The following is a 22,181-nucleotide window of genomic DNA, read 5'->3' as shown; positions in this document are numbered from 1 at the left end:
TGGTGGGGGATGCTCTTGTGGGGTTTGGTGTAGTGGGTGATGTTCTTGTAGGGTTTTGGTTTGGTGGGAGATGCTCTTGTAGGGTTTGGTTTGGTGGGGGATGCTCTTGTGGGGTTTTGGTTTGGTGGGAGATGATCTTGTGGGGTTTTGCTTTGGTGGGGGATGCTCCTGGGGGGTTGGCTTTGGTGGGAGATGCTCTTGTAGGGTTTTGGTTTGGTGGGAGGATGTGTCAAAGGCTGCACCTGTGCAGGTGCTGCTCTACCCCAAACCATCAGCAGTGAAAGCGAATGCCGTGCAATAATTTGGAAATAATGATCTAAAAGAGCAGAGCTCTCTAGGTCATGATTCCCTGGAAATGTCTGGGTTGTCTTTCTGGATTTCTGATCTCTAGAGCACGGGTTTAGATATTTCAGTGCTGGGTGATTTGGTGTAAGAGTTTGATAATACATGGGATTGGTAAATATTGTTTCTTTATTATTTATTGTTTAAAGTTGTTTTTGTACAACTCGAAGCCCCAAGTTTTATACTCAGATCACTCATGTTATGGAAATTGCTGTGAGAATGAAACAGTGAGGGGAAAAGAAGGGGGAAAAAAAAAAAAAAAAAAAAAAGGCCAGCACTTGTTTGTTGCAGTCTGGAAAGATGCAGGAATGTTGGTGCTGGCTGGAAACGCTGCAGTGCTGTTTGCTTTGGATGTCACCCAGTGCAAGTGGAGCTGTATGTATGGCACATGGAGCCTCAGCTCCTCTCCCAGCCCCCAGTGCCACTCCAGCCCTGCCTTTTGGGGTCTGCACCTGCTCTCCCCACCCTTCTGTCCTGGCACTGCAGGCACAGTCCCAGGGTTAGGGCAGGAAAAGCCTTTTTTTTTTTTTTTTTTTTTTCCTGGCAGGGTGGATGGGAGGTCAGCAGGGCTCTGGGAGGAGGGGACAGAGTCTGGGTGCTGCTCAGGCATCCTGGGGGAGGCTCTTCCCTCTCCCAGGAGCAGAGAATTAAATTAAATTGAGCTGGCAGGGGGAGAGGAGGCAGCTTTGCAGCAGGCTGGAGTTTTGGGCTGCCTGCAAAACTCTAAATCCTATCCCTGGAATTCAGCCAGATGAAAAGAACCTGTCCCTTCCCACTTCTTTCTTTTTTTTTTTTTCTTTATTTTAATTTTTTTAAAATTAATATCTGGTTTTATAATCATCCTGGCCTGGTAGCTCAGCTGAGCCTCCTCGCTGGCTGCAATGACAGCAACATCACAGCAACTCAGAATATGCTGAAAATTTTGTTCCATCTGTCACTCTCCATATCCTGAGAAAATGGCTCCTTCAGCTCTCCAGCTTGATTCTTGGAATACAGATTGGGATTCTTGGAAACTGATGGGGTTTGATCAGCAAACATCTCAAGAAACTTGAAGTTTACACTTGAAATAAATTGATTTTTTTTTTTTTTTAATTGAGGAATCTGAGGCCATGTTCTGGCTCTGGTAATCCAGGCACATTCCATGGGAATATAATTTTGGGGAATATATTCCCCCCAAATAAATATTGCTATAGAGTATATATAGGATTTAGAGTTTTCTTTTTGTTTAATTAAATGTCTTCTAGATCAAAAAGCTTGCCCCAAAAGAGCATTTCAAAGAGGGAGAAAAATAACAAAGAGCATGCAAATAATGAGGTGGGGTTTGTTGTTCTTTTTTTCTTTTTGTTAAGTATGAAGGTAGTTTGTAACTGGTTGTGGGAATGAGCACAGAGGGACTCTGGACACTTCAAACAAGGACTGTGACTTGTTGATTTAAGTTGTAAATTTAAATGTGGAATCTCTTCATCTTCTCCTCCGAGCCGAATTTGGATCACTTTGCCAGTAAAATCAGAATCAGTGTAAAATCCAAGGCTGAGCTGTATGGCAGTGAGGAGCCCTCTGGAATCCCTGTGGGATTTTAGGGAATGTTCCCAGCTGTGCTGGGCTGGGTGGCAGCGTTCCCGGATCTGTTTCCCAATGACCAATCCCATGAAGGTGTGCAGGAGGAAATGCCCAGCAGCAAATGAATTTTGTCCTGTAGGATCAGGAGCTGCCCGGGCTCTCTCCCTCTCCTCCATCACGTGGAGATGTTTGCTTTCGATTCAAGAACTTCTCTGGCATCCTGGGGCTTTCCCTGCTGCAGAAAATACCTTGGGAGGAGTTACTGAACTGAGAGAAAAAACTGCATTTCCCTTTGCTGCAGTGCACTCAGCACTGACATTCTGCTGCTCACTTCTTACATTTACAGCTTTCTTGCATATTTGGTAGCTTGGGTGTCACAATTCCTAAAACTCAGCTGTTGGTTCTGGTGGTAACAGAGCGTTTTGTGAGAGATCTGAGTGTGGACAACTGATGGATGTGTCTTGTTGATACAGAGGAAATTGGAAAGGAAGGGCTGTTCTGGCATTTAGAGTTTGCCAGGAGAGACTTGTGGCTTTTTTCAGGCATGGGTGACTCTGATCTAGCTGATAACAGGCAGGTTTCTTTTTTATTCAGCTTTCTGTAGGTAAGATGTGTGCATGATCTGCTTAAAAAGAAATAATAATGATCATGCTGTCTATTTAATGATCAAATGTTACCTGCAAAACAGTCACTGGGTTAAAATTTGCCTGATTTCTGCCCTCCAGAGGAGTCTCACAGTACAAATCTATTATCAGTAAATAATCAAAAATCCAGGTGAATCAGCTGCCAGCCCCACCGAGGAGGGGAATGAGCTGTGTGAACATTCCTGCTTTGGAATCTCAAAGCAGAGGCAGGGTTGGAGTTAAACAATAAAACAAAAAAAGCAAGGTTTGAAACCTTCCTTTCCTCCCCATGCGTGCCTTTGGTGCTGGGATTTAGGGGAAGGGGAAATGGGGAGCCCTGGAAAAGGCTGTGGGTTATCCACTGGAGTCAGAAATAAAGTGAATTTTGGGTGTTTGGCTCATGAGCAGCACCTGGAAGCACTGGCAACTCCAAATTTGTGTGTTCTTTGTTGCACTGAAGCAATGGGAAAATGAAAGTGTTTTTTAATGCATTTAAAAAATGGATTTCTGTCCTTTCAGAGGCCGGGGCTGTGAGTCCAGCTATTGCTGCCTTGCATTTTTACTTGGAGTTTTCTTCCCTGCTTTTTGAATTCAGGACTGTGAGGCTGCAGGTGTGGGGTAGAATAATGATCAAGCCAGTCCTGACTTGCTGCTGGGGGTCAACATTTGGATGTTGATGCTGTCCTTGAGTCCATTTATGTTTTTCTCTATAAAACTGGGCTGGGATGAAGTTTATAGTGAATTAAAAGAACCTGCAGAATTGTTTGGATACCTCCCTGCCTGGCTCTCAACAAATAGTGAGCAGTTCATAGAGGTTTTATAGGCCTGGAAATATTTACTGCTGACAATTCCCAGCCCTGGAGTGAAGCAGAACAAGGTATTGAGAGCTTAATTCCATGGAATCAGTCTCGTGTTTTTTATCTCTCTCTGAATTATGGCACAGTTTTAACAACTGTGGGCAGTTTGCTGTGAATGAAATAGATTTTTGTCTTAGCAAATGGAGTGTCCCAGCTCTCACTGCTCTCTTTTCAAATTGTCAGCTATAGAATAATTACTTTTTAATTTATTATTTATCTAATTTATGCTGTTTTGGCGTGGAGTCAAGTTTGCATTTAGTGGCTGGCATAAATATTATATTTTGGAGCTGCTTTTGGGGTTTTTTTTTTGTTTTTTTTTTTTTTTTTTTTTTTTTTTTGTCAGACTTACTGGAATTGGTTGAACTTAATTCAATGACAGGATAAGCAAAAATTTGTTTAGATAGGCTGTTCTGAAATGTTTTAATGCCTTCTAAAATTGTTCATGGTAAAAGATCAAGGAAGGAAACTCTGTGACCTTTTCAATGCAGCTCCATAGAACCCATTTTCCTATGCCAGAAGTCAGCCCAGACAATGAAACTGAAAGAGGGTTCTCTTTCATAAAGGATCTTTCATGTTTTGCTTTTGCAGATTTATTATTTTTTTTTTTTATCACAGATTTAGCAGACTTTACAGCTGTCTTTTAATCCGTTTCCATATTTGTACCAGAACTTTCTTATTTTAATTACTGTCTGTAGAAACCATTCAGCTGCTTGTTGTGTGACACAGTAGAAAATGATAATTTGCTCTAATTCTTTTCTTGGCTTAGATCACTCCAGTAATATCTATTAGCAACAAATGTGCAGAGTTAAAATTTTGTGCTGAAAGTTTCAATGATTCACTGTTCTTTTTTTTTTTTATTTTTTTTTTATTTTTTGAGGGCTGATTTTTAAAGCACTTTGCTGAGGTTAATGCAGCCGTGCATTAAGAGCAGACAGCTGTGGTTCAGCCTTGTAATGATTGACTCCAAACTGGGCTGCCAGTCTAATCCTGACTTGTGCTGATCTGGGCTTTTTGCTCAGCTGCCTGCAGCCCAGGAGGTGGGTTTTGTCCAGAGCACAGCATTTGGGTGGTGAATCATCCCAAATAATAAATGGAGTTGTATCTCCAGCAATAAAGTTGATTTTTCCCACCCACTCACTTGATCACTTTCTCCCCTGTCTAAATCACCTTTGATTTTTCCTTTGTGGGTAGTGCTTCTGCATGTGATTGAATCTTTTATTTCTTCTGTTCCAGTTTTAATTTGAATTTTCCCTGGCATGGTGCAGATGCTGTCCTCAGGTTTCACTCAGTGACTGCTACAGCCCATGATTGTACTCGAAAAATTGAGGGTTTTTCTTAAGGCATTCTCATCTCTGTCCTAAAAACATTTGTTTAATTCTTATACAGAAAAATTGAAAGTTTGCAGGAGTTCTGCATGTACATTGCCTTCCCACATAAGTTGTATGTGCAAAATATCTGTGATATTTTCTGTACATCACAAGACTTCTGTCACTTAGTTTTTAAAAGAGGAGTTCTGGTACTGATGTAAGGTAGAATGGCAGATCTGGACAGCATTCCCACTTCAATTGTTCATCTCCTTTTTTTACTGCAAAAACAATTTCCTGTTTCTGTACCTCGGTTTTCTGTTTTTCCAGCTAAGTTCCAGTAATTGATGGAGCTGGAATAATGAAGGGTTGTCTGTGTGAAGCAATGGGTTTGGAAAATGATTATTTTATCTGCTTTAAGCTGTCCTTAAGTTGTGTCCTCTGACTTGCAGAAATTCCTGAGAGGAAGCTGCTGTGTCTTTAACTTCCACTGCCTCTTATGTAAGCCAGCAGAGCTGGGATACTCAAATAAAATATTAACTCATTTCTTCATCAGGTTGTCTCCTACTTTCCACAGCAGAGAGAAAATTTCTCAGTCCTTTGCTGCTTGTAGGTGGCTGAGAGCAATAAAAGGTTTTGAGACAACACACAGACTCTTTTTTGATGGAAAAAAGAAAATGCAAAAATTCCCCACGTTTGGTTAAAGTGCAGTTCTGTGCCTCTAACACCTTTATGGCTTTTTGTGGGATGTGCTGACAGAGCAGGCCATGATTTCCATGCTTGAAAATATTCAGGTGCTTCTCAGATGTGTTTGAAACACTGAGTGGACTCTGAGTCCTTGCTGAAATATGTCAGATTTCTCACGTTTCTTCTTGTCTGTACTTTTATATTTTTACATTCTCTCAAAAAAAACCCAAAACCCATAGCAGTCTTCTGCTAGTTCCTGTTTCTTTAGGATGTGTGGGATGAGTTTTGTTCCTTGACATGAAATAGGAGAAATGAACATTCTGAGCCCAAAGAACAGGGAGAGAAGGAGGGTCAGTGCTAATAAGCTCTGTGGAGTATTTGGATATTCTGTTGGGGGAACTGGGCAGCCATTCTCTCACTGGTAATTTTTGGGGCTAATAAAATGTGTTGGCAAACTTTTTATTTACTTATTGGTGTGTTACAGTGTTAGGGATTCACTGCTTAAAAATGCCCATGTCCATCTCTCCCATATCCTGGTGGTGTCTGTATGGAATTCTTTGTCAAGAACAGATTTTTTTTTTTTTTTTTTCACATCCAGGCCTGTTTGAACTTCCCAAAAATTCGGAGTGAGGCTCAAATATCACAACATGAAATCCCAGACCGGGCTGGGTTTGGAGGGACCTTAAAGATGAGTTTTATCCCTTGGGCAGGGACATCTTCCAGCTTGCTCCAGCCTGGCTTTGGAGATTTCCAGGGATGCAGGGACAGCCTCTGGAGCCTTCCCCCATCCCAGGCAGGATCCTGAGAGTCTGGAGTGCTGGAGGCTGGGTTTGGTGGCAGGATGGATGCTCAGCTCCTCCTGGATCCTTTCCACTCCGTTCCTCGGGGACCCTCTGGAGCTCTGGGAAGTTCTGCTGTTCCCAGGCCTGGCTCCTTGCTGGGGTAAAGGTCTGGAAATTGTCTGTAAATATTTACCATAGGCCAGCCTGAGCAGCACAGAGCTGGGATTGAACCAGGAGAGGAGCTCTGCAAGGAGGAGGGAATTCCTTGAGCAACACAAAATATTGGGGAGCAGAATTGCTGTTCCATGCAAAGAAGGATGGAGCACAGAGATTGCAAAATTCTGGAAAGTGTAACCTGGGGAGATGTTTTAGAAGCACTTTTTAAACTTCATTTTCATGCATTTTGTTATTCTTTATTCTAAATAAGTGAACACAACTCTCTAACTGAGCTGTTCACTGCTTACTCCTACCCCATCTTTCCCATGTTCTTAGGAGAGATTTCTTTTTTAGTTTTGTTATTTTTTTTTCCTTATCCTCCTTTCCTGCTGTTGTGCAGGGCTGTAGAAATCCCTGTGGATTTAAAACAGTGATATTTCCATTTCCAGTCCTCACCATTTCTTGGCTATCTCTAATTTCTCCTCAAAACCTGATTGCATCAGACTTTCTTGCTTTTTATGGTCATTTTTTTTTTTCCCCTCCTCCAAATTGTTTTCTTATTATGTTCTGTGACTGAGCGTACTGGGGGAAGGAAATCTGGGAAATCAGAGTAGGAAGCAAGATAGAAGCTTCCATTCCTGAATCTTTCTTGTTTTTACAATGTTTCCTGGCAGCTGCATTGGTTTGCACTTAAAAGGGATGTATTGTGCTGCTTTGTCCCCAAAGCTGTAGGTAAAACAGAAATAAAAATTAATCCTGTAATTTTAAAAAGTTAATTATTTCCATAAGCAAAAAAAAAAAAATTGCAGACAGCAGTTAAGTTTTACATGACTCTGCCCTAAAGTCCTTTTTTTTTTTGATACTAAATGTTTTTCCTGATAGACTGAAATTTCATTCTTTAAAGTCTCTTTGACTTCTTTATAACGAAGAGGAGCTGCAATATCCATTTCTGACTCTTTTAAGCTCGTTTTATGGTACAAATGCATTTATTTTCTCAAGTGCTCGTGCCAGTTATAGAATTATTGTGTTTCAGGGAATTGAAAGTGTCCCTTTTGAGTTAAAAGCCTTGAAGCATATTCCTTTTGTATTCCTGGTTCCTCCTCACTGACTTGAATGACTTCAATATTTTGCATGAAAATTTAAAGTGGATGAATTTGAGGCTTTTTTAAAAGGATATTATATATCTATATATGTATGTATATATAAAAAATACAAATATATATATGACAGACATAAATATGCAAAAGACATATATGAAATACACAAATAGGTAAAAAATAATACATGATACTTCATAATGTTTTATATATTTTTATGATTTTAAAACAATTTGTAACCTTAAATTGAGGTAAGGGTAAACTGAAGCAGGCAGCTGGGCAATGAGAATTTGCTCTGTACAGTGAAGGAAATGGGAAATATCAATGTTTTAACCAAAATATCGTTTAATAAATTCAAGTTTATCCATCTGTCAGATTGTCCCATCTGTGTTTCACTCGATAACGAGGAGCATTAGGGAGAAAAATGTGGAAATGCTTGATTTTTAGAAGGTAACCCAAGTTTAAAAATATTTCTGTTCTGACACCCTCAGCAGAGGCTGTTTGGTGCATGTGATTCTCACTCAGAAATGAATAAACCGGATCTGAATCCCTGCTTTGGGATTTCAGCCCCTTTTTCCTTGATCTGTGATTCCACATGGGTTAAAACCTCCAATATTGATCATTTTTTCCCTTGTGCTTCCCAAGCTGGGCTGATCCTGGCCTGCCTTTCTCCTTCCCTCTGCTTACCATTTTCTTCTGGAGCGCTGACATTTTCTGATTTGTGAAATTCCTAGAAAATTGAGGAGCTGGGCAAACGTTTCAAAATAGGAACCAATGAGACAGAGCCCTCTGCTATTTTGAAAATGATAATGCATGCCACTGGAAAAGGGAGAAGCATGGAAAATACAAGTTCTGGCTGGGAAATGATTGCATGGAGCAGGGAGATGGAGGGGTAGGAGTTGATTTCTTTGGCTTCCTTCTTCTGGGTAATTGCAGCCTTGCTGCAGTTGTGGCTTGGAGATGATGTTTGGTACCAGCATCCCTTGGACAGGCTAAAAAATCCTGAGAACTGAGGAAATGCAAAAAGAAAATAACTCATATTAATATATTCAAGTGGTTGGCTGCAGTTTGATTTTTTAAATAGGGAAGGGGGGAAAAAAAAAACAAAAAACAACGGAATTAAATGAGGAGTAGGGTAATTCAAGTGAAATCAGCAGCAATGAGTTTGGTGGAGCTCTCTGGGGTTTATGGCAAGGACTAAAATAGAGATCTTGGTTTTTGCCTGCTCTGTCTGGACGTGGCAGTTTGGCCTCTTGTTAATGGAGAGCAGGAGCCCGGGGCGTGCTCGGAGCCCTGGGAAGATTTACATTAATCAAACACAAACAGACAGTGTAGCGTGAAGAAATTTCTATCCTGCCAGCACTGCTCCCAAACTTCATTAGGTTATTGGGGCAGAAAAAGAAAACAGCCCCCTTCACCCTGCAATCCTTCCCTGGGGCTTGGCCACTCACTCAAAATCCTGCGAGCCCCCCTGCTCTGACCTCGCAGTTTTCTCCTCTCTGTGCACGGGCAGTGCTTGGTTCTGCCCAATTCCCCACTCCTGAAACAACCCAGAGCTTGTGCTTTCCTGCTCGGTTTGTTCTGCTGTCTTTTCCTGCTGCTGGGCTCTGCTTTTCCAGGTGCCACACGTTTGCAGAATGCCCTGAAAAGCCACAAAACGTGCCCAGTGGATTGAGGGGGAAAATCGCAGTGCCCTCTGCCAAGCCTTTGTTCCTGTGCCTCGTGATGCAGCTCCTTGGATCCCTGTTGGGATTTTGTGTGGGAATGCACACAAATCTATAGTTTAATATATTTATTTATATACATGCAAGCATATAGATGCACACAGAGCAAACATATCCATGCACTGCATATATATAAATATAGATACATATAAAGAACTAACATATCCATCCACTGCATATATATAAATATAGATACATATAAAGAACTAACATATCCATCCACTGCATATATATATATATGAATATAGAAATGTAGGTGCATGTAAAGAATAATATATCCATGCACTACATGTACATAATTATATAAATGTAGATCACACATATAGATGCATATACAGAACAAACATATCCATCCACTACATATAAATAAATATATAAATATAGATCACCCATACAGATGCATATACAGAACAAGCATATCCATCCACCACATATATAAAAATATATAAATATAGATGCACACAGAACAAGCATATCCATCCACTACATATATAAAAATACATAAATATAGATGCACACAGAACAAGCATATCCATCCACTACATATATATGAATATAAATCACACATATAGATGCATATACAGAACAAACATATCCATCCACCACATATACACAGATATAGGTATATATGTATTTTTCTGCCCCCCAGGACAGCTGGAAATGCTGGATTTTCAAACCCCGGCTCTCTCTCTCTGTCTCTCCTGTTCCCTGGCCATGGATGCTGCTGTCCCTGTGCCCATGAGCTGCCTGGGAGGAGGTGGGAGAGAAGAGGTGGAGTTTCCTCCTTGCCGTGAGTGGTCAGTGAACAATCGGGCTGATGCCTCCCAAGGATACCCGAGGAGAAGCCTGAAAAGCCCGGGAAGCTCCCGCAGAGTCTCGGGCTCCTTGGGGAGGATTTGGGATCAGAGCCCTCCCCTGGCCATGGGCTTTTGGGATGGCCCTGCTCAGCTGACTTTGGCGTGTGGAACAGGTAACACAGAGCCTTTGTTCCTATTCCCTGAGCCAGGAATTCCTTCCCTGAACGCAGAGCACAGAGAAAGGATTTTTTTTTTTTTTCCCTTTAATATCTACTGGAAAAAAGGGTGGGAGGGGAGGTTTGTCTTTTTTTTTTTTTTTTTTCCCCTCTTTTAATAACTGCTGTGTGAACCTGAGTTACTCCTTTGTATTTTTGCTGTGAAAATGGCCAGTTTAATGTGTTTGCTGTGAAAATCCGTGTCTTGGTGTCTGAGCTCAGGAACAAAGGTTTTGACAGCCTGGAAAGATGTTTCAGATGGAGATGCTGGCAGCACTCTCTTCTTTGCATTTCCCAGTAATTCCATACGAGACCCTCCTCACCAGCCACAGGGAATGTGATTTTTGATAAGCTGATATTTTATGCACGTTGATGTTAAATTAGCTGGTGGTGCTCAAGCAACCATCTCTGAATGTTTTGGGTGGGGTTTATTTTTCTGAATGCGTTTTTCACGGATTTATTTGTTTTTTTTATTTTATTTTATTGTAAAGTGTTCTGAAATTCAAACTGTCACAGTGATGATGTGGACAAATTTGAGGCAGTGCTGATACAGTGACAGCCATGAGCACGGAGAGAAAATGCAGTGTTTTGTACTCATATATGAAATTGTGATGTAGAAAAGCTCTGAGATGCTGGGGGGGATTTGTTGTTTTTTTTTTTTTTTTTTAAATATAAATGCAAATACAGCCAGTGAGGGCTAGCAGTTGTCATCATCCTGCCTGGTGAGGGGGAGGCACCAAGAGCTGAAGGTGTCACTGGACCCAGTGGGGAAACAGCTCCAATCCTGCATTGCTGTTTCTGCTGCCTTGGTTATTTCCATCCCCCTTCCACATATCTTGGGCAATTTGCTGCAGTCACCTTTTAACAGCTGGGAGCTTTCCTGAGTAAACAATTATTTGGTGTTTTTTTGTTTTGTTTTGTTTTGTTTTTCCCCTTTTGCTTGCATTTTTATTTATTTTATGAGACCCAAGAGGCAAATACTAATACAAACACATCTTATTAATAGCTCTGGGTTTGACTCACAGGCTGCTCTCAGGATTTGAGCCATTTTACAAGGAGCTTCACTCCTGGATTTTTATCTTCCATTTTACAGTTGAAGAAACAGGGCTTGATGTTGCTGAGAAATCCTGATCCTGTGTTCTGCTCCACTCCTTCCCAGTCAGTGTTTCTGGATTTATGCTGTAGTTGAGATGGAGGGGAGATGAAATGGGAAGGAGCAAAGCATGCCACAAATGCCTGTGTACATTTTTTCCCTCCTCATGCAATGTGTGCTATGTGCATCTTTTCTCTTGTGTTTTATGGGCCAGAGCAGCATTTCAGGGCAGAAATAATTGGTTTGCATATCCCAGAAGCCTCTTTCTTTTTCTTAGGCCATTTAACCAACTGAGAAACCTTCAACTCCAGTGTACAGCACTGCTAATCTCTTTATAGCTCAGCTGACATCACATTTTCTTTTTTTGGAAAACTGCAATGTATGGTGGAGAAACTTTGCATGGATGCTTCTAAAATCTGAGTGAATGCTGGGACAGAAATCCTGCTGGGAGGTGTGGAAGCCAGCAAGGTGAAATGCTCATTTAGTTGCATACTTGGAATTTAGGCTCAAATAGTTTGGTTGCCCTTGGTGTTTATATCTACAGGAGTAAAACTTCAGCAGAATTAGCTGTGAAGGGCTAAGAGCTAAAAATACACTGTACAGGTTAAGCAACACTGTGGTAATGATTTCTTGATTCTCTCCGTGCTCCAGCTTTCCTTTGTAAAATTGTGGATCCAATTTTTCCCTTGGTGTAAATTAAGCCACTGGGAGCACTTTGCCTTTGGGTGGTTTTAGACATATTAACTGTAAATTAGTTTATGGCAGCTGGGAAATATTTAGAAGCTCTGCAGAGGTCAGAGGGGTGGATGTTGTCTGCACATCCCATGCAGAATGGGTGTAATTTGGCCAAAGGTTCATCACTGAGTGGGAGAAGGGAAGGCAGGGCTGGAAATGCTTTTGGGTTGAGTGTCTACTTAGCTTTGAACTCATAAACTGCTGCTTCTGATGAGCAGGCAAGTCTTGGCTTACATTTCCAGAGCAGTAAATGCACGTGAACCTTTCAAACAACCTGAGGAGGGCTGAATGGAAATGTAAATTTAGGCAAGGTGAAGGGAAATGTCAATTAAGGCAAGGTGCCTGCTGCCCTGGTTTGTCACAGGAGTAACCTAATGGAACTTTTGGGCAGTGCAGGGGGTCAGACAAGCTGGTTAAACCTTGGCAATGGGGGAAGGTGCTGCTGAGCTGATGTTGTCAGGTCACAGTGACATCTGTGCCAGGGGAAATGACAGAATCCCAGGGTGGTTTGGGCTGGAAGGGACCTTAAGGATCCTCCAGTCCCAGGGGCAGGGACACCCTCCACTATCCCAGGGTGCTCCAACCTGGCCTTGGACACTTCCAGGGGCAGCCACAGCTGCTCTGGGCACCCTGTGCAGGGAGCAATTCCTTCCCAATATCCAATCTGTACCTGCCCAGATCGAAGCCATTCCCCCTCGTCCTTGTGAAGAATCTCTCTCCATCTTTCCTGCAGCTCCTGGGAGGCCACAGTGAGCTCACCCCAAAGCCTTTTCTCCTCCAGGCTCAACAATCCCAATTCTCCATCCTTTCCTCTGCTCACCTTGGTGGCCAGGGACACATCAAACATAATAATAACAGCTCAGCCTTGTCACTTCTTGAAGACATCTCTTGAAAGACACCTAGGAGGAATAAGAAATGCCTTATTGCAGGTTCTTCAGTGCACTCTCAGTACTTCCAGGCCATGGAGGTGTGGTGTTCCTGTGCCAGGCAACTGCACTCACTCCCCAGAAATGTGAACTCTGGGCCAAATACTCCTCTGTGCCTCTGAACCTTGTACATATATTTGCAAAACTTCAAGCAGCCTAATTGGAGGCAGCGTTACACTATTTTGAAAGCTACATTTCCAGTTGTATTACGTGTGCTGTGTGTTGGGGTTGGTTTTTTTCTTTTTTTTTTTTCTTTTTTTTTTTTTTTTTTTTTTTCTCCTCTCCTCCCTTTCTAATTGCTGTCTTTTGCTGTTTTTAAGGACTGTTTCCACACCAGGCTCGTTGCTGGTTCATAACAACCACAAGCTGGGTATGGCATTAATAAGGAACTAGGCTTGGTGCCTAATGAAATGCAAAAAAACTGCTCCCCACGCTGGGGCAGCACCAGTGATCCCAGCCCTGGGTGTGTGTGAGTGTCAGGTGAAAACAAATCCCGTGGCACTCACAGCTCTGGGTGTCTCTGCTCTGCTTAGGAAAATCCAATTGTCTTATCCCTTGGATTTTTTTGGGGCAGTTTTTTGGTTTTTTTTTGGTTTTTTTGTGGAGGAGGAGCAGCGGTGCTGCCACTGAGCCAGCTCTGCGTTGCAATTATTGGCAAGCAAAGCAAACATTTCATTTCCCTGTAATTAGCTGCAGTTTAGGGAGGGCAGGTTAATTTGGACTCCACGCCCTGTCTGTGCAAGAAACCCCGGTGCTTGATTTGATTCTTTCGGGCTCTGGGCAGAGGGGTTGAAAAGGATTTTTTTCAGAAGTGAAAGCTGGAGGAATGAATCACAACAAACGTGTTCTACCCCTCTTCCTTCCCTTCTAACAAACAGCAAAAGCTCAGCATGCAAAGATGATGTGAAAATATGGAGAAAATTGGATATTTTGGGTCTCTTCTAGTATGGCCAAACTGCATATTTCAGCTTTTTCTTGCTTCAGGGAAGCTTGAGCTCTCTAGGCCTGGGAATATTTGTCTATGGCCTACTTCAAAATAAATAAATGAGTGAGAAAACTGGGTCATAACTTCTGAAATCACAAGCTTGACCTTTCTCCCTGTACCTGGTCACTCGTGTTAAATGGGTCATGCAGTAAAAGCTTGGAAAGGAGCAAATCCTGAATGTTTCTTTTCTGCCATGCACTCGTCTTGTGTGAATTTTTGTGATGATAACATTTTCTGCAAGTCTTTTTAGAAAAAAAAACCAAACCACTTGGCATCTTTCAGCATTTGTGGTGTTTAATTTTTTTCCATTTCAAAGCTGTCAATTTTTTTCTTTTTTTTTTTTTTTTTTTTCCTTTCCCAGAGGTGGAAACTGAGAGATTCAGTAATTTGTAACCAGTCACGTTGGGAAACCAGTAGGAAATCGCCTGGGATTTGGCAACCTCTGCTCCCCACCAATTTCTGAGCGGGTTTTGTGCTTGCTCTGAGCTACATTCAGTGGCCAAACCTTATCCTTATTACTCAAATCTTGCTTTTAGGCTGAATTTAAAGGCAGCATTAAGGAAACATGAGCAACCTGGTTTATTTATGTTCCCTCCAGTGCCCCCTCCTCAATTTTCATTTGTTTGCAGAACTTCCAGCCCGTTGTAGGGATATTAAAACAATAAATGGCCTTGTGTGACAACTGCAGAGGAAAAGCTGCTGCTGCTTCTGAGCCTTGGAAGTCAGTCAGGAGTGGAAGAACAGCACTGGAAATGAAAATGTCCCTGTCCCCTCCCCTCTGGAGAGTTTCTGCAGGGACTCAAAGTCCTTGCAGGGTCCTGGCCTGAGCAGCAGAGCAGCACAAAGGCCACATTGAGAATGGCTGCTGGGGAAGCCCTCCTTCCTTGCCTGCCCAGTAAATGCAGCTCTTTCTCCATGAAAAGCCCTGACATCAGCTCCTGGAAAAATCCAAGTGCTTGTGTCATGGAAAATAGCTGAGGCACTTGCTTGGGCCGGGGCTGAATGAGTGAACTGTGGATGAAACTTCTCTGGAGATGATTTTCTTCTTCCTTTTCCGAGCATTGGTGCTCACAGGGAGATTGAAACCCTTCCCATGTCGGGGTTTTACAGGGAAGGACACTGAGGAAGGAGCTACAGCTGGCTGTAGTAAACTCAGAGTAGCCTGCTTGTCATTTTTACAGGTCACAGTATGATGATGCATTCCTGTATCATCAGGAAATTCCATGTGTGGAGGCAAATCTCCAAATTCCTGCTGTTTGTTTTATGGAGAAGATTTATCTTTGCATTCTGTTTTTCTTTCATAACTCTAAGCTGCTTTCTTTTTCCTCTTTCCTTTCTACCCTCTCTTTTTCCCTCTTGATGAAGGTCTCACCCAGAGCCAACCACAAGAATAAAAGAGAAAAATCTGTATATAGATATTGAATTTTTTGAAGCTCAAAGGGGAAGCATCCTATGAAGGCAAGGCAGCAGTGGAATTCTCTTTCCCTGTAGAAATACCTCCCCCTTGGAGTCCTGACCCTCCCCATCTTACAGATGGAACTTGCCAGCTTTCCAGACTTTGATTTTTATCAGATTCATCTTAACCTAGTTTAAGTGTTTTGCTCAGCACGTTGGTTGCCATGGCACCAGTCCCTTGCATTGATCCATCTCCTGATCCATCAGGAATTATGCTGATGGGCTCTGTTGGCTACTCTGCATTTTCTCTGCTGAAAGGAAAATTGAATGGTTTATTCTGGTTATGGGTAGAGACATTAGTGGCCTGAAAAATTATAGAATATTGAGTGGGAGGCATTTGCTGATGCTTTATTAAAGCAAATGCAGCACTGAGGCTGCTGGGGATGTTCAGGGGGGGGTTGACACACAAGGTGTTGGCTCTGTGGGCTCTCCAGTCCCTTCTTAAACTTCCCTAAATTTTCCTTCTCTGAAGGCACTGAGTGTCCATGGAGCTGTGAGCAGTGCAGGGTTAATAATGGCAGGAGGATTCCTCCATGAGTCACTGTGTCAGCTGTGCTGCCTGCCTCCAACTCCCACAAAAATAACATGGAGCTTGCAGTGCCTCCCTCCTGCTGCCTCCTTGCAATCCCTAAAATCCCTCCCTGGGCTCTGACAGCTCCAGAAATCCTCTCCCTTTGGATCCCTGCTCTGTGTGTCCAGTCTGTTGCCATCAATATGCAGTGGGTTTTGGGGTTTTTTTTTTAATTTTTGCTTGTTTTTAATTTGGGGAAAACCCTCCCTCCTGCCTCCTTCCAAATCCTAAAATCCATTCCCAGGCTCTGACAGCTCCCAGGAATCCTCTCCATTTGGATCCCTGTTTCTCTGCTCTGTGTGTCCAGTCTGTTGCCATCAGTATGCAATGGGTTTTGCTGGGTTTTTTTTGTTGTTTAACTTTGGGAAAACCCTCCCTGCTGCCTCCTTGCAATCCCTAAAATCCATTCCTAGGCTCTGACAGCTCCCAGGAATCCTCTCCATTTGGATCCCTGTTTCCCTGCTCTGTGTGTCCAATCTGTTGCCATCAATATGAAGTGGGTTTTGTTGGATTTTTTTTTTTTTTTTTTTAATTTGGGGAAAACCCTCCCTGCTGCCTCCTTCCAAATCCCTAAAATCCATCCTTAGGCTCTGACAGCTCCCAGGAACCCTCCCATCCTCCTCATTTGGATCTCTGTTTCTCTCTGCTCCATGTGTCCAATCTGTTGCCATCAGTCTGTGATAGTTTTGTTGGTTTTTTTTTCTTTTTTTTTTTTATTTCAGGAAAACCCTCAGTGGTTTCCTGAGCTTCTGTGCTGTGATCAGTGGAAAGGATGAGCCAGCAGCAAGCTGCTCTTCCAAGGCTTGATGTTGAGGTGGATGTGTTGGATCAGGGCTGTCCCAGATGTGCTTCCAGCTGCAGCTGCTGCTGTTTTCTCCTTCTTGCTGTTTTCCCTGTCATTGTTCTGTGCTCAGCCCCTCTGTCCCTGCCCTTTTCCCTGGGACACAAAACTGCTCGTGTTGGTGCTGCTGTGTGTCAGCACTCTCCCCTGAAACCTTTGTCAGGGCTTTTAAAAACCTGCTCTGGTGGAGCTGTGCCTCTAGAACCCTGCAAAACAGATTCCCTTGCTTGTTTTTCTTCCATTGTGTCTCTTCCAAGATGAAATTCTGGGAGTTGTTTGCAGAATAACATTTATGTCATTGCTTACTGTGCTTTCAGGGCACTTAAAACCTCCTAGATTTAGGCAGAAAATGCATCATTTCTCTGAGTGCTGTCAGTGAGGGTGTTGAAAATGAAATTTAATGGGTATTAAAGGAGCTGAATGCACTAGGAATTGTCCTGGAATTGTTCAGTGATTTTCACCTGTCACCCAGGAACAGTCTTTGAATTTTCCAGGATGTGCTTGGGGATGTATGAACAGGAGGAGAGAACAATCCTGCTCAGCATTCCCAAAATCTTCAACACCCATCCCTGGGAGTGTCCAAGGCCAGGTTGGATGGTGAAGGTGTCCCTGCCCATGGCAGGATGAGCACTGAGGTCCTTCCAAGCCAAACCATTCTGGAATTTTAAGTGAGTTAAAATCACTTTTCACCAAAATCCGTGGAGCTGATGGTGGCCAAAGGCTTCTCATTGACACGTGGCTTGGTGGAAACCTGAATTAGGATGAGATTTTAAAAAGCCAGAGTTTGGGGTTTTTATTGGGGGGACTTTGAGATAACTTTTGGTTTTCCTCTTCTCCTCCTAAATGTGTCAAAAGGACCAATGATCAGCCCTGGACTGTTTCTCCTCCTGAATTTGGCATGATCACTTGTGTTGGCTGCTTTTCTTTGAAATTTATCATTCATTCCGAGGGTTTTTCTGCAACAAGCAACATCTTATTTAAATGAAACTAATAAAGCACTGAAGCAGCTTCTATTGCAACTGTTCATCTCCTAATTAAAGATTAGTTCTGTCAAGCAAGCAGTTTTTGGCTGTTCTCTCCTGCATGGGTTTCACAACATTTCTTACTCATCTGGGCACAAGTTGGAGTCATTTCTCCTTGCACAGTGCAAACACACACAAACTTCATTTCAGGCATGTGAGCAGTCCTGGAACTAAAGTTAGGCACATGAATAAATATTTCCAAGGTTGAGGCCCTTGTCTGAATCTAAATATTTTTCTCTTTGATCAGCTTTGGAGATAGGAGTTACTTGAATTCTGGTAATATTTTAGTAGTGGAGGGGAAAAAAAAAAAAAAAACCAACAAAACAACAGCGTGGTTATCTGGATGCTGTGCTATTTATGGTCAGCTATATTTTCAACCTCCTGGGCTGGAATGGAATGCTTTGTACTGCTGGAAGCTGGGAATCCTCCCTGCTCTTGTGTTTTTTGACACATTAAGTCTTCAAATTACCTTTTTCTGCTTGGCTTTCAGGTGGTTATAGGCAGTGGTGATGCATATGTGTGAGCTAACCTGAAATACAATGTTTAATCCACGTTGTTACTACTTGTAGGTGTATTTTCCTCACTTAAACAGATTTTCCTAATGCAGCATGACTAAGAAGACACACTTTCAGTCATTTGATGCATTTAAATGACTCAAATTATTCGGACCCAGCGTTTTAAAAACAAAATCTGACTTGGCTTTTAATTGGTGCTGGTATTTGGGAGAGTGGAACAACTCGTTTGAAAATGTGCTGATGTTCATCAGTTATCAGACAAAATGTCTACAGGGGTTTTATCGTGGAGCCTAAACTTGCCAGCTCCATTTGGAATTAAGGCTCCAGCTGTTCACCACACCCTGCTCTGCCTTCTTGCTGCTGTTTACAGTAGGAGGTGAAATATATTTTAATTTGAATTATGTTGTGCTGGGTGCTGTAACACAGTGAGGGGATTTTCAGGGCTGCTTTCAAAGATAATATTATTTCCAAGTGAAGATCAGTTGCATTCAAACACTGATAAACTCATGGGAGCTCCTTTGTGATCTTTGATTGGGTTTTATCCATTTTTATTCTGCTTCCTGCTGTGGTGACACAGGGTTTGGGAAATGAGGAATGTCTTCCAGGTGGTATTCAAGCAGGAAAATGGGAAAAGGCAGCAATGTGGTACTGAATGCTGCCAGTGGTGTAGCCTCAGCTCAGCTGACTCTTCCACCTAAAATTTCAGTGATTTCATAACTCAGTGCCCAGGGATTATTTCAGATCCAGGAGGGGAGGTTTTTTGGAGGCTGCAGAGTTTCACCTTCAGCCTGGCTGGACAAAGCTCATGTCTTTACTACGTCATTGATTTTAGGGGATACCTGTGAGGCAAAGGAAAGGCAGGAGAGGGTGTGGAATGGTGGTTGTGCAGCACCCAGAGACTTTGCTGGGATGATCTGCTGCCTCCATCCCTGCTCCCCAAATCCATCCCTGCTCCCCAAATCCATCCCTGCCTCCATCCCTGCTCCCCAACCCATCCCTGCTCCCCAAACCCATCCCTGCCTCCCTCCCTTCTCCCCAAATCCATCCCTGCTCCCCAAACCCATCCCTGCCTCCCTCCCTGCTTGCTTGGCACAAGAAGGAGCCTCAGGAAGCTGCTGGGTTCAAGGGGCTCCAGCCCTTCCTGGGGACACAGCCCTGGCCTGGGTCTCTCCCCAGGGATGAGGATTCTCCAGATGTGCAGCTGGATCTGACCCCTTGTCCCATCCAGCTGTGAGCACAGCTATGGGTTAGGAGCAGGGGAATTTTATATTCACCAGTAATGTCAAAGCACAGAAAAAATTCCAGTGTTTTCAGCTCTGCTTTATTTACAAAAACTTTAAAGTTCCTTCCTGAAGAATTCATCACCAGCCAGATGATAAGCAGAAAGGTTTTACACAACTTCTGGACCTGGAAAATGGGACATTTGTGTTTCACAGATAATAAAGAGCTCAGAACCAGCCCAAAAGGTACAGCAGGGAACTCACTTGGTGTTTTCCACAAACTCTGCCTGTTGCTGCAGGAGCAGAGCTTGCAGCTCTGAGTTCTGATAAGAACCTCTGTAGGATAAAGTTTGTCACTAAAATGCTTCATTAAAATACTTACCAGTGGTGTTAAGGGTTTTTTTTATGCAGCTCAAAAGTTCAGATGCATCAGATTTAAAAAAATGGGGTGTAATTCATCCTAAGCATAATTTCCTGTCTTTCCCTGGATTCTTTTTTTTTTTTTCCTCTTTTCTCCTTTTCAGTGAAACACTTGATTGCTACATCTTTTGGCTGCTCAGGGTTGAGGCAGGGTGAGGTTGGCCTGAGATGACTTTTGTTTGCTTTCCTTTGGGATTCAAGCTGTCTGTCCCTCACCCCCTTCCCTGGCTGAAATTGTACACGGGACGATGGCACGCTAAAGAGATTGGCTTTGCAGGTAGAGCAGAACGAGGAGAGGATGTTTCTTATTTGAATAACAGATTTTTAAGATAAAATAGAGCTTCTGGGGGCAGGAGGAAGGAGGACTGCCACCTCTTGCCTTCAATTAATTAACTTTTTGCTGTTTATGCAATCACAGACCCTGTCTACTCCCTTAATTTGAAAGCTGCTCTTGTAGTTCAGCTCAACTCAGCGCTGTTATCTGAAAGACGGCGAGTGTCTTGCCGTGGATAATTATTTTCAGGAACAGGCGGACAACATTTGAATTTCCCTTGCTAATGTGTCATCAGCTGCTGGTCGTGGAGCTCCACATCAGTGCGTGTTTGCACAGGGGACTGGCGTGTGGCAGCTGGCCACTTTTGGGTGTAGCCACACTCGAGGGCTTGGGCTGGCTCTGTGCTTTCAGGTGCTGGGGAAGGAGTTCCTGGAGTTCAGGAGGAGAGGGGAGGAGGTGACACGAGGAACAGGGTTTTTTTTTGGGGGGGGTATTTTTGTGAATCTTGGTCTGGATCACTCTGGGAGAAGAGTTTGGGTTCTGCGTGTTGGGGTGGGACCATGGAAATGTCACATGCAGGGATGTGACCAAAAAAAACCCAAAACTCCCTGGGCAGAGTCTAAAAAGCCTTTCCATGGAGAAATTCCTGCTGCTGCCAGCCTGAGGCTGTTCTTCTCCTCCTCTCACTCATTTGGGAGGAAATCCCAAATCCCCCTTGGCTCCAGCCCCTTCCACCTGTCCTGACTTTGGAGCTGCTCCTTGTCCCTCCCCTTTGTCCTTTTCTAATCCTGACTTGGGGACTGTTGCTCATCAACAAATGGCTGTGTTTAAACTAAAACCATAAAAAAGAAATGGTCATTTATTCCCCTGGTGGTGTTCAAATTGTGTGGGCTTGAATTTCTTCCCTCTAATCCCTCACCCCAGCACTTGTTGAAAAATGTATATAAATAGGAGAAAATGCATTAAAAAGAACTATTTTATAGATAGAGGGAGAATTCTCAGCTATAAACCATCTGTAGAGTCTTCATTTAGAACAAAAAGTGATTTAAGTTACCTGTTCTTGCCTAAATGTGAGTTTGGCCTTCCAGCTGAAGGATCTAAAACATAACTGGAATAAGAATGGAGCTGAAATTTCAAATCTGAGAAGGAAATAATTGTGGTTTTTATCAGAGTAAAAGTTTTGGTGGCTCGAGCTGGATGGAACCCACCTTGTTCTGTCAGGAATTCAAGGAAAAAAATCCTGGATTCATAAATCTCATATTTTCCTCAGTTAAAAATACAAATATACTTTTTTTTTCTCCCTTCAGTTTTGGATTTGTTGCTTTTGTTATCTGTGTGTATAATACTGCTTGGAATAGGTAATTTAATTTCAGCTTTGTTGTACTTGTCTAAAAGATGGTAAGTTCATGGAGTTCCATGAAAATAGAGATTGTTTTTTCTGAGGGTACCACAGAAGTGTAAAATAATTGTTTGTATTTAAGCACCAATATTGCTATCAAACCTAATATTGAAAAATAAAAGTTCATTAAACTTTTTTTTTTTTTTTTCCTTTTCAGGTTTCCTCTCAAAAAACCTTCGAGGTGAGTTCCTGAAATTTGCTTTTTTTTATCTGTATTGTAAATTATGCTGCAGCATTATTGCAGGGGAAATGCCTTTAAAAGTTTAAAATATATATATATATATACAAACATAGCCTGTAGTAGCCATTACAGATGTGAGGAAATCAATATCCAGATGGGGATAAGGTGCCAAAAATAGATTTATTTGGTGTCCTTGGCATGGGGTGACATGGCTGGGGGCTCATCTTACCTGAGATTTGAGATGGTCAGGGGACACTGCTGGTACAGCATGTACAGGTGCTTCCCTTCTGGGCATATCCTAAATCTTTAATTTTGCCATGCTAAAATATTTAGAGTTTACTGGGAGACTTGAGATTTCAGGAGGGTTTTTTTTTTTTTTTTTCATAAATTTATTTGGCTT

The 22,181-nt window shown here is 42.6% G+C and overlaps 1 protein-coding gene across 4 annotated transcripts in view; it reads left to right on the top strand.

Moving 5' to 3' along the window:
- ARHGEF12 (Rho guanine nucleotide exchange factor 12) overlaps positions 1–22,181 on the top strand; it is a 73,388-nt gene that overhangs the window by 11,093 nt on the left and 40,114 nt on the right. For 3 of the 4 annotated variants that reach the window (XM_088178015.1, XM_088178014.1, XM_014890448.2), the window contains exon 2: positions 21,758–21,781. Coding sequence is in view for 2 of the 4 variants with exons in the window: in XM_088178014.1 (XP_088034140.1) it covers positions 21,758–21,781 (24 nt within the window). In the remaining 2 variants the exon portion in view is untranslated. Of the gene's footprint in view, positions 1–9,957; positions 10,103–21,757; positions 21,782–22,181 lie in introns of those variants that run through there. The other variant, XM_088178016.1, reaches the window with a different exon arrangement.

This window comes from Sturnus vulgaris, chromosome 23 (assembly GCF_052056855.1).
Source record: "Sturnus vulgaris isolate bStuVul1 chromosome 23, bStuVul1.hap1, whole genome shotgun sequence".
NCBI classification, from domain to species: Eukaryota; Metazoa; Chordata; class Aves; order Passeriformes; family Sturnidae; genus Sturnus; species Sturnus vulgaris.
Note: the sequence above shows the minus strand (reverse complement) of the source record. Positions and strands in the feature narration are given on the sequence as shown.